Genomic DNA, 12,772 nt, shown 5'->3' on the forward strand with positions numbered 1-12,772 from the left:
AAAAGTGCAGGAGGAAGTTATCAGAATGCTTGGGAAGATCCTTAGAGTAATGGAATTGGATCTGGCCCGGGAAAGGAGGTGGAGTACCTCTGTGGCCTGTACTAGCAAAGGCCCAGGCAGGACCATGAAGACTGGGTCCGGGAACCACTGGGGGCTGGCTTGCTCATGGGCAGGAGAAGAGGCTGCAGATTGTGTAACTAAAGGCCACTTCCTTTACGAGAAGCTGTTAACACCAAAATTTCCTCCTAGACGAATGTATAAAATGTACTTATGTTTATTCTAGTTGCCAAGGCTAATCATCCTGCCATTTATTTCAGTGTGCTTAAAAAAAACGGGGCAGTTAAATAGGAATGTAAACAAAGGTTAAACCTCTACGAACTGTCCTTAGGCCAACTGATGAGAGTTAGGCTGAGGTAGAAAAGCTTACACATAAAAGAATGATCAGTCTGTGTACTTCATGCTGTTATCAACTGTAAATGCAGTGAGAGAAAGTGTGTGTGTGTGTGTGTGTGTGTGTGTGTGAGAGAACACATGTTTGCTGGGGAGAGGAGGTAGCTTCCTGAGTTCTGCTCCCAGTCCTAGTGGAGCAATATGTATTTTCTTGAGAGTTGCATGTTGATTGTTAGAAAACACTGCCTCCTGTCTCTTGTCGTGGTGCCATAAACTGAAACTTTAATTCTTTGGAAAGTACAGTGGATTCTGGCAAAAACTGTCACTTTTGCATCTTTTTCCAAGGAAACTGTTGGGGAGCCATTCTATTTGCTGGTGACAACTCTGAACCAAAAAATAAACAAGGGCCCCGTCGATGTAATCACATGCAAAGCGCTGTACACCCTTAATGAGGACTGGCTGCTGTGGCAGGTTCCAGAATTCAGTACTGTGGTAAGTTTGCGATGAAGCTGGTGGGGTAGACAGTGTATGTGGGGGGTGGGGGGGAGTGTCACTTGAAATGATATCATTACTACTGTAAGAGGCCTCAGACTTTTAGTTAATTAAAAACAGTAGTTGATAAAATATTAACACGTGTTCACATAATAGATTTTAATTACTCTGATTGGGGAGAAAAGTATTATAATGATGCCTGGGGTACTCATCAATTTCCAAAGATTTTAATATCAGGATTGCTTATAGCCTTCAGCATCATCAAAGGAAATGCAAAGTACTCCCTATTCAGCACTTAGAATTGCAATCAGAATTTCTCAAATGACTCTGCCCTGGAAGACAATGTGTGAAGATGTATTTCAACCAAATTGAGGCCGTCTTATTTTAGAACGATAATGCAAGACAAATTCCACTGTATTCCCCCTGCAACCTAACGCCCTTACTTTATTTTCATGGAATAGTTACAAATGTTTGGTGTCATGCACTTAATGTTCTGTGATCTCATAGATATTTTTAGAAGAATGCTGTAAATCATGACAGTAAGATGATTGCCTGGCTGCTGGAGGGTTTCACCCATTTAAGAACTTCCTTTTCTCCCCTCCCCACTCCACCCACCCACCCTCTTCCCTTCCTTAAAGGAAAAGTGACTTTTTTTTTTTTGGCACAGTCAGGAATTTTAGAGAGTCAAGCGTGGCAAGTATCTCCAAAATCACTTCGGCTTTTTCTGTGCTTTTCTGTCACTAGAGGCTTGGAAAAGAGATGACTGTGTTTTGGGTTTGATCTTTGGCTTTATGGAGATTCTGAGCTGCTTCACAATCTCATGAGTGGGGAAGGAGGGAAAAATTACAGTGGGGTTTTGGTATTTCTCAGTAAAAGGGCTGAGTCTCCTGTGGGTTTGCTGTGGATGGCGAGCGCTGCAGTGTCATCCTGGAAGAATCTATCTTTAATTGGAGAAGGCACCACGGTGCTATAGACTTATGTTCCGGTTGTGTCCTCTGGTGGGAGAATAGTCCCTCGGTGAGCTCTTTAGAGTTCTTGGTCGTTGCCAGATGGAGCTCACCCTCCACTGAAGACACATGCTCAGCTCCATCCACAAGGTGGGAGGCTGGGCAGAGAGTCACCAGTTCTGACTTCTGTCTCTACTCCCATCTATACCCGACGGGTGGAGTGGTTCTCTAATGTTGGCATGCATCAGAGGCCCCTAGAGAGCTGATTAAACCTCAGAGTTTCTAATTCAGTAGGTCTGGGGGTGTGACCAGAGAACTTGACCTTTCTCAAGAGCTTTCTGCGGCTACTGCTGGTCCAGGGCCACACGTAGAGAGTTACTGATTGAGTGGTTAGTAAGTGTAGACTCTAGAGCCAGGTGATTTGAATTCTGCCTCTGCCTCGGGATAGCTGTGTGGCTTTGGGCAAATTTGGAAACCTCTCTGTACCTCCATCTCTTCACATGTAAAATGAGGATGGTGATCATGGTGCTTGCCTATCTCATGGGTGTTGCAAGGATTAAGGGTTGATATTCTGGGCTTCTCTGGTGGCTCAGATGGTAAAGAATCTGCCTGCAATACAGGAGACCTGGGTTCGATCCCTGGGTGGGGAAGATCCCCTGGAGAAGGGAATGGCTACCCACTCCAGTATCTTGCCTGGAGAATTCCACAGACAGAGGAGCCTGGAGGGCTACAGTCCATGGGGTCTCAAAGAGTTGGACACGACTGAACAACTAACACACAGACACACACACACCACACATGCACAAAGCACTTAGACCATTGCTGGACACACGAGTGCCCTGTAAAGAGTTATTAAATTTAATTCAAATCTCCTCTGTCACTTGTTAGAAATGCTGATCCAGACACACCCTTACCTGGGCCTTCCTTCAGGACTAACTACATTGGAATCTCTGGGGATGGAGCCCAGGGCACAGATAGATGTCTTAAATGCTCCAGGTAATTCTGATGTGCATCCTGCAGGAAGAACCCCACTGGTATGTTGGGAGAATGAAAGATGAACTTGCATCAGGGCCCATTGACTCTGCCTTCGCTGATTCAGGGTTTTGTCTTCAGACCCTGGGCCTGGGTCTTACTTAACCCTGAAGATGTTCATGCTTTTACTTTGAAACACTTTAGGAGCTCCACAGGTTCCCAAAGAGAAATATTTGCAAGTGAATCTAGGTCAGGGGAAGCCAGCAGGGTCTCACTTTCATGAAAACAGGAACACCCTGACAGGAGAGAGAGGAGAGGAGAAGATGGAACTGGGAGTGGGGAGGACTCATGCCTGGAGCAACTTTCGAGGCCTGAGTCCTTTCTGATGCTTTACATCTGAACACTTTTTCCCCTTTCATTTTGAAACATTATTTATTTCTCAGTCAATTAAGACCATGTGTTTCTGATTTGTTAACTCTCAACTCAGAATCAAAATGTTTCTTGATGTTGAAATTTGTGTCGACTCTTGGATTCTTTTTTCCTCTGTAGCCCCTGGGGAAAAGGTTGATGGAAAATTATGCTTTCAGAAATCCACATAAATCTTCCTTTTTGAATACGGATTTGCCAGTAGATAGCATTGAGACTGAGGAAGGGGCAGGCCTCTTGTTTCTAGGGCCCTTGACTTTAAAATTGATTTTTAATACCTTTTATTGGGCCTGCCCCAAACCTCTTTCATGGTGAATGGTTATACTAGGAGCTCCAGAGAGGCTTGATCCGGTCTGTGCTTGTGTGACAAAATGTTAGCAGAAGGTCAATATAAAAAATTTAAGGTTTTTCATTTCCTTTCAGGCGAGTCCCCTCAGCCTTAACCATCATCTTTTAAATTTTCTTCCTTCCTCTCTCCTCCTCCCTCCCCCTCTTTCTCACTTTACCCCCACTTCCCCAGGCTTGTACAAACACCCAGTTGTTTAAAGTCTTGATTTTCTAAATTTGCCTAAGGTGGTTTATGTAATTGAAAACCAAGGTGTGGTGAACAAGCTCGATTGTGTGTGTGTCTGTGTGGTGTACATTTTTTCAAGGAAGGAAAAGTCAGAGAAAAAAATGAAGAGCAGCCACCAGAATGTTTTGAAATGACAGAGGCTGGTGCCATGTCAGGGGCACGTTTAAAAAGAGGCCCCCAAACTCCTGTTCGGCTAAATGTTCAAAAACACGGCGCCTTGTCCAACAGCCTAAAAGTTAGGTTTGACACCTCTAAAGATTAGAATGTGTTCTTCCTGATGTGTGGGGTGTTTTCTAGAACGTGAAGACATCCTACCAATTGCTTGTACGTGAAATCATGATAGTTACACATGGGCTCCAAGAAGTAATTCTTTGTTTGCTATGCCCTGGGAGGAAAACTCGGCCTTTCTTAGATGTAGGCAAAGCCCATAAAGTCACTTCCTCTAGGACCAGAAGAAACCCACTCTCCTCTACCAGGGGACCGTGGACTGGTGTTGGATGAGGCAGACTGCCATCACGTTCTCAAGCTCCTGGATGGAGGAATCAGGGGAGCACACAGAACACACACACACACACACACACACACGCATTCCAACTTGACAGCTAGACGAGGAATAAAGCCTGCTGCTCTGTGGTTTTACCTCCTTTGTAAAATTTTAGGCATGTTTGATGTTGCGGCTGGAGCCTCTCGGGCCCCAAGGCGGTCTGTGTCTAGAGAGTGATTTTGGAGCAGATCGCCTGAAACTTCCGAGGAGTGAGTGAAGGTTGGGGATTTCAGTTCCGGGAAAGTGGACCGCATGGGGGAGAGGACATTTGCTTCACTTTCAGGAGGAGATGAGAAAACCTAATAACTCGTAGCAAGCATGCTGAATTAGCAAGAGGAGCTTGACTTACAATCAAAGTTAAGCGAGAAATGGTTTTTTGAACTCTCAAACCCAGGAAATGAGCCTGCCAGTCGGCTGTGTCTGAGAGATAGCATCTTGGCGCCCTGGAAAACAGTGTTCCGACAAACATATTATTGCCCTCATTCTCATATCTACGAGAAAGTCTTTAAGATTATTAGAAAATCTTGAAAAAGCACAGATACTCACCTTCAGAAATCTTAATGCCTCTGCTATGATTTATTGTAGGTTTCTGCCAGACCACACCAGCCCTTTCTCCACAATAGTTACCACGTTGGAGACAGTCATGTTTCATAAACTATTTCATCTCTGATACAGCTCTGTCTATAGCAAGAGTTGCTCGTCGACAAGCTTCCTTCAACACAGTGGCTCTGCCCCCCATGCCCCAGCTCCTTCTCTTCCGTTTAGTTTGTCCTTTCAGAAGATCCGTTATCCCCGTAATTAAACAACCCACTGTCCCGATTAAGTCATTCTCTGTTACTTCAATTACATCCCATTGTTCATTAAATCCTGATGTTTGCTCTTCAGCAATCTTGTTTTTTAATACTCCTAGCATTTGTGGCCAAACAGTAAAGTTAATTAACAATTCTTAAGCATTTCCCCCCCTTTTCTCTCTCCCATCGTGCAAATCATTTCCATTATGACTTGCAATAATACTGAAACCATTACTAACTCCATAGTTACTGTTCTGAGCTTTCTGATCACAGAAGCAAAACCATTTTTTATAATCATTTGAGGTTAAGTCATCCTAATTGATGGCAGGTAGTGGAAAATGAAAAATTAACCTTAAATGAGTGCTTTAAATGACTTTCCTCTTCATACTCTTTGTTCTCATATCCATAGTCATGGGATTAGAAAATAATTTAGTTACCTAAATACAAAAGTACTTAATATTCTTCTTTATGGCTCAAATGTGACTCTTACTTCATCATTAAGGATTCTTATTTATATTTGTACTCCTCAGAGGATGGTAACTTTTATAGGAAATCATAGTGGAGATAAAGACATTTTTTAGATTTGTCTTCTCTGGTATTGTTAAAGTCAACGTTCTGTTTGATGTTACTGTTATCTAGAGCAGGAATCAGCAAACAAGAGCCTGTGGGCCAAATGTGGCCCTGCTGCTGATTGTTATAAATAAAGTTTTATTGGCACACAGCCATGCCCGTTCAGTTACTTTGTCTGTGGCTGTTTTTCCTGCTGCAATGGCAGAGCTGAGTAGTTGCAGTTGAGAGGATACAGACCTCAAAGTCTTAAATGTTTACTGTCTGGCCTTTTACAGAAATGTTACCAGCCCTTAATATAGAGCTTGATATAATAGAGGAAAGGAACTAAAATCCATCCTCCTGCTCACTCCCAAAAACCTTGGCCTGTTTCCTCTCCTTAGAGGGACACAGCAGTGGAAATGTTTCATCACTATCCACAAAGCTGCAACTCATGGGCGTTTTGCCAGAAAGACCAAAAACCTGTGAAACACATTAAACCTAAAATACTGGAATCAATCATTCTGAGCTAAATCAGACAGATTCTCACTTGATTTTTGCGTGAACAAGTGTTAGTAGATGCTAGCAAGTGTAGAAAAACTTGTGAGAGAAACTTAAATTTGAGGAAATTCTCTCCACTAACTTAGTTTTTTCCCTTCAAAATGGAAAAGACCTTTCTTCCTCATTCTTCTGTCAGGAGGTCAAATACCTTGACTCAGGAAGCACTGGGCTCTCAGTTTTTGGTGGAGAAAGTAAAAGGAGGCTGGAGAGGGGTCATCAGGCAAGCAAGAGCATCATTAAAGGGGGCAGCTGGTAGGATGTCCCCGGGCCAACGCCAGTTTGAGATAAACCTCAAATCAAAAGCTTTTCTGAGACTTGCACGTCTAATTCTGGGCTCTCGCTGCTCCTGCTGAACTTCTGGAAGTGGTTTTCTTCTCTCTAATTCAGTTTAGTATAAAAACCAGATTTTCTCTTGACCTTCATTTGGTTCTGAAGTGAAATTAGAAATGTATCTTATAAGTTTTATTTAATGAAAGCAATTATTGGCCTAAGACCTTTTACAATAAAGTTGCTGGTTTGTAATAAATTCTTTTGAAATTGGTTTCTAGGTATTAGAAGGTATTCCAGAAAGGATGCAGCAACGTCCCTGCCATCATTAGCCAAGAATATGGCTGGTGAGGTCAAGAGGTAGATAGATCACTCTTTTCCCACCACACTGTGGGGAAAATGGGGGACAATGCCTCTCCCCCAGCTTGAATCCTCTCAGCCCTCTGCAGCCTTATTTTTTCTACCTCCCCAATATCTGAAACCTCCAAGTTGGTTAAGGGCTGATGGGTAAAGCTGCTAGTGAAGCAGCGGTATTATATGTCTAGGCACCATGATGCTCAGCTCAGAAGAGGTGGGGTTTGGAGTTTGACAGCCTTGGGTGTGATTCTGAGCCCAGCCACTTTACAAACTCACTGTGTGACCTAGGGCAAGTCACTCAACCTCTCTAAACCTGTTTCCTCATCTTTAAACAAGTAGATTATAAACCCTAGCCTTATACGTTTGTTAACGAGGTCAGGAAATAATATCTGTAAGATGTCTAGCCATCATGCCACAGAGCGTGTGCTTGTTATTTATTTATTTTTACTGATTTATGGCTGTGCTGGGTCTTTGTTGCTGCACACACAGCCTTTCTCTAGTTTCAGCAAGTGGGGGCTACTCTCTAGGGGTGGTGTGCCAGCTTCTTGTTGCGGTCGCTTCTCTTGTTGCAGAGCACAGGCTCTAGAGTGTGGGCTCAGTATCTGTGGCACATAGGCTTAATTGTTCTACGGCATGTGGGATCTTCTTGGGCCAGGGATTGAACCTGTGTCCCATGCATTGGTAGGCAGATTCTTAACCCCTGGACCACCAGGAAAGTCCTCATTAGGTGTTGAAACAGAAACTGCCCCCTCGCTATTCTTTTCGGTTGGTCATTTATTGATGATGGGTGATACAGGGAAGTTGATTAGCTGTATCCATTGTCATTAAATGTTTATGTTGCTGTTGAAAATGTTACCCATAACCATATACATGGGCTTTTACAACCTGTAGCATGCAATATCTCACTGGACAGATGTGAACAGGAGACCACAGTGACACTCCTGCATAGCTAACTAGGGGTGCAGTCCTGCACACCCCAAGGGGCTGGACTGTGACCTGCAGTGAAGGACGGGATCCTTCCAGTCTGGTCCTTTCTCTGAGTTTGGTACCTGTGCCTTCCAAATCGCCTTGCCCTTCTAAGACCCTTCTTGTTAATAGCTAAGCCATTGTTCCTGAATCCATGGTTCCTTGAGACCCAAGATACCTGTGGTTTAAGCTACAGGGGAATTTCTCTCTCACCCACATGAAGTTCTGGGGTGGGCAGGCCAGCTCTGGTGGGTGCCTCTGCTGGGATGTCCTCGCAGACCCCACCTCCTCTCTTGTTATCCTGAGGTCACCTCAGGACCTAAGGTGTTTGCTCCCCGCCAGCCTCCTTTCACAGTCCAACCAGCAGGACCTATGCTGAGCCACAGAAAAGTTGACAGATGGTCACCAGCTGTCTTTTGAGGAAGTTTCCCAATGGGCTGCCACATAATGCATCTGCTGAATCTCACTGACCTGAACGGAATCACATGGCCATACCCAGCTGCAACAGGGGCTGGGAAAGGTCATCTTTATTCTGAGTGAACATGGGGCTCCTAAAAGTGCCTGCCAGTGGGGCCTGAGCCACAGGCTGCTCCAGATTGAGTGGGTTCCACAGGGTCCCATGCCAACCAAGGTAAGGAGATCGAGTCTCCTCTTCTGTGTCCAACCTGTCTGCTCAGACAGCGTTTATTAAGAACCCCAGGCAGGTTGGGCCTTCCCTTCAGAAGTCTGTCACCTCGCTGGCCTTTTGACTCTGCAGTTAAGAGTGTGAATATGGCCTAGTTATGACCCTCAACAGCTCTGCAATCTTGGACACATTTCTGAACCTCTCTGTCTCAGTTCCTTCATCCATTAAACGATGCTAATAATAGTGCCCACCATAGACAGCAGTTGTAAGGATTAAATGAGTTAGCAAAGCATACCTGACACATGGTGAGTGTTTAGTATGTGCTGGCTATTATTATTAGAAACCTAAACCAGTATTCTCTTTTTCAGACTTTGTTTCTATAAACAGTACAGGGCTTCTCCCTCATGCAGCAGATGGTGGTTTTGGAAAGGCAAGCATGGTTCTTCAAGCCTCTGCCCTCCATTCTCCCCCAGAGGAAGTGAGATTCTTTACCTAGACTTCTTGACCTACTAGCCTGAGCAAAAGATTGAAGCTTGCTGCACATCAGTCTAATTAGAGTTGAAGCCAAGAGTCTCCATAGTCTAGAGACCTTCTTCTCTACCATTGCACATGTAGTGCCTTTCCAGACCCAATTCAAATGCCTCCTCCTCCATGCAGCCTTCCTTGATTTCTCCCCCTTTGAAAACCCTCCTCCAAGGTAGAGACAATATCTCTCTGAACCTCTAAAGCACGCCATTGATGACTACTATTTTCTAGTGGTATTAGAATTCATTGTGTATATCCCACAGCTGTATCAGTCTTCAAATACTTCCCAGGCAGGATCAGTGCCAGCTTCCATTTGTTATCATTTGCAATGCCCTGCGCACAGTATGTGTCAAGTAGATGGGTGTCAATGAATGACTTTATAACCTCAGCATCAACAAAGTAAGCTCTGTCAGGTTGGGTGCAAACAGATGTACGTAAGAGAAAATATGACTAATGGTGTGTGAAATCCTAAAAGCATGGAGTTGCATCTCAGAGCAGGAAATCTGGAGGTAAGCAGCCACAAGGCAGGTCCATGTACTCAGCAGTGTCAGGGCTCTGGGTCACTATCTCCATGCTCCTCTTGGCCCTTCCTCTTAGTCACTAAATAGCTGCCACAGCTCTAAGCACTGCTCTCCCCGTTTGCAGAAACCTTTTCCCTTAATGTCTCATTGGCCACAACTGGGTTACATGACCAGTTCCTGGTGAATGAGGAGAAGAGTCACCACCAATCATGTTTCTTAGCCTAGACTCGACCCACTTCTGTTGATACCTGGCTTTTTTCTAGCAAAGAAGGAAGAAAAATGGCTGCTGACTGAATAACCAACCATCTATTGCCCCAGCTTTGCTGACACTTTCATAGCCAGAGTAATTCCTCTTAACAGAGGGGAAGATTTCTGGAGAAGAGACCAGGTACATTTTAGAGCACTTTAGCCTTTTGTGGGTCTTGAAAATTAATTACCACCCCATAGATTTGAACTGTGCTTGTTTTTAAAAACATTTTCATATTTTGAAAGGCAGGCTCAGCAAATGTTTAAGAATATGGAGCTCGAGTGCCTGCTTCTACCTTTTCCTTGCCAGGTGAGCTTTTACAACATACTTAACCTCTCTGTACCTCAGTTTCTCATCTGTAAAACGGGACAATAATAGAATCTATGTCAGAGGGTTGTTTCTGAGATGAATTTATATATACTAATACACATCATTTACCATGGTGCTTGGCACACAGGAAGTACTTCTTAATTTTCTATTATTACATGTCTTGATTTAGTGATCCTGCCACTTCTTGGAGATAGGGGCGATGAGAATTTTGAGACTCAGGAAAGCTAGAGGACTTGCCCATGCTCCCACAGCTAGGGAGCAGGAGAAGGGGATGATCCAGGTGGCCCGGTACCAGTGCCAAAGGTTCTCGGCCCTCCTGTCCTCTCTGCTTGAGTTCTCTGAACGCGTACTGAGAGTGGAAGAGTCATATCTGGTGGCTGAATATTGTTTCAAAAATGATGCTTTGGTTCTCAAGTATATTGTGGATCATCTGAGAATGAGGACTATGTCTTAAGGCAACTGTTCCCATCCTTTTTGGCACCCCGGACCTGTTTCATGGAAGACTGTTTTTCCACTGACCAGGAGCAGGATGGGGCGGAGGATGATTTTGGGATAATTCGAGCACATCACATTTATTGTGCACTTTATTGCTAGAATCTAATGCTACCACTGATCGGACAGGAGGCGGAGCTCAGGCAGTAATGTGAGCGATGCGGAGTGGCTGTAAATACAGATGAAGCTTCACTAGCTGCCCTCAGCTCACCTCCTGCTGTTCAGCCTGGTTCCTAACAGGCCACAACCAGTACTTGTCCATGACCCTGGGGCTGGGAACCCCATCTTAAGATCTCTCCTAGCCCTGGCCCCTAACACTGCGCCTCTATGAAGGACTCTGATGCAATGGGTTTTGAAGGGGAGATTCCATGGGGAGTCTTTCGTGATAAGCAGAGGCCCAGCATGAGCTTTCCAAGCCTGGGGATCGGATTATGAGGAAGGGCCTGCTCTGAGGTCCCCTGGTTATACTTGCACATTCAGAAACTGCTGTTGGAGTGCTAAGCGTCAGCGGCATAAAAAATGAACACAAATCAATTTGTCTCTGAATTTACTCTCTGAATTCCCCATGGACTCTATAAAATGCCATTTTACCTTTCTCCACCCATCTGACTGTGGAGGCGGTGGTAGATTTACATTATTTTACACCCAGTTAAGGGTTTTTTTTTCCCTTTTGGTTATGTTTTTAAGAAGAATGTTTATTGCCTATAAAGAGGTGCTTTTGTTGAAGACAATAGTGCCCTTTAGGTAGTCAGAGGATGTTATTTCACAAATACCTATGAAACTGTTAAACAAGCTGGGATCTCTGGAGCTCTGATTAAAATGGGCTTTTCATTCGTCTTTACCTTTGGAAGCTCTATGACATGGGCTTCACCGTACCACTGCTGCTACGGGGGAGGAGACCAGCTGGAGAAATACAGGGAGACTAGGCAAGGCCACTCCGACCTTTTTTCTTTCTTTTCCGACCTCCGATCTTTACATTTTACTAAGGGCAAGGCTGCCATTTGCCCCTCCAGCCCCTCCAGGAATCCCGTGTGTGCTGGAAATGCAGCTTAGGTCTTTGGTCGTGGCCTGACCTAAGACAGATTCCTAGCGGTTCAGAGGGCTCCTGGGCTGTAGGTGGGATGGGGAGGAGAAGGAGGGAGGGTCCCTGGGTGGGAGGACTGAAGCTGAGGTGTTCAAGGTGCCACCTCAGACTCACCACTTACAAGCTGTCTCCCTAGTGGCAGAGGCCTTTGTTTTCTCACTCAGAAAGTGGGGATAATAATAATAACAATACAGCACCCTTCTGCCCCAGGATACTGGGAAGATTAGAAGAAGCAGGTCTTGAAGTGCGTTTGGCAGGCACCAGTGTGAAAGTGTTAGCTGCTCAGTCGTGTCCAACTCTTTGTGACCCCATGGACTGTAGCCCGCCAGGCTCCTCTGTCCATGGAATTCTCCAGGTAAGAATAGTGAGGTGGGTTGTCGTTCCCTTCTCCAGGGGGATCTTCCCCACCTAGTGATTGAACCTGGGTCTCCTGCACTGCAGACATTTTCTTTACCACCTGAGCCACCGGGGAAGCTCAGTAAATGTCACTAAAAAGGGAGGTGGGAAAAGGACTCTGGGCTTCCTTCTCGCCCTTCCCGCTGTTTCTCACCTGACCTCACCTGCCCAGCGGGTCGGGGGTCAGGGATCTGCATACCTGCCTGCTGAGCGGCTGACCCAGAACAGGAATATGCCCTGAGAACGGTCAAGGGGGCCACTCTCTGTCTCAGGAAAAGGAAGCTCTCACAGGCCAGACCGAGACCACCGCTTCACCTCAGACTCCAGCCACCGTGTACTCAGAGTTTCAGTCTCTTGGTGAGGACCCGACCAAGGTTTACTCTTGCACAACTGTGAGCAGGATTGTAGGGGGAGGATGTAAAGGCAGTAAACATGCGTCTGAGCACCCCCACACACCCACTCAGAGCTTTGGAAGTTCCCCCCGACTCCCTTCGTCCGGGGTCTTTAAGTCCTACCTCCGGAGTCAGACGCCATTCTAAGTGTGACGTGATTTATTCAGTTCATCATCTTGGGAGCCCTGGGGGAGGCAGTTATTGTTGTTGTTCCCACTTCGCAGGTGAGAAATCTGAGATGCAGAGAGGTTACCCAGCTAGTTAGTGGTGAACTGGGCTTGAACCAGGAGTCCGACCCAGAGCGGGTGTTCTGCCCTGTTCGCCTTC

At 45.4% G+C, this 12,772-nt stretch overlaps 1 protein-coding gene across 2 annotated transcripts in view; it reads left to right on the forward strand.

Moving 5' to 3' along the window:
• The window catches only part of PLXNC1 (plexin C1), a 156,787-nt gene that overhangs the window by 115,636 nt on the left and 28,379 nt on the right, over window positions 1-12,772 (forward strand). For both annotated transcript variants that reach the window (XR_014082566.1, XM_081592165.1), the window contains exon 21: window positions 736-882. Coding sequence is in view for 1 of the 2 variants with exons in the window: in XM_081592165.1 (XP_081448291.1) it covers window positions 736-882 (147 nt within the window). In the remaining variant the exon portion in view is untranslated. The remainder of the gene's footprint in view (window positions 1-735; window positions 883-12,772) is intronic.

This window comes from Giraffa tippelskirchi, chromosome 4, assembly GCF_054371585.1.
Source record: "Giraffa tippelskirchi isolate mGirTip1 chromosome 4, T2T-mGirTip1v1.2.pri, whole genome shotgun sequence".
NCBI classification, from domain to species: domain Eukaryota; kingdom Metazoa; phylum Chordata; class Mammalia; order Artiodactyla; family Giraffidae; genus Giraffa; species Giraffa tippelskirchi.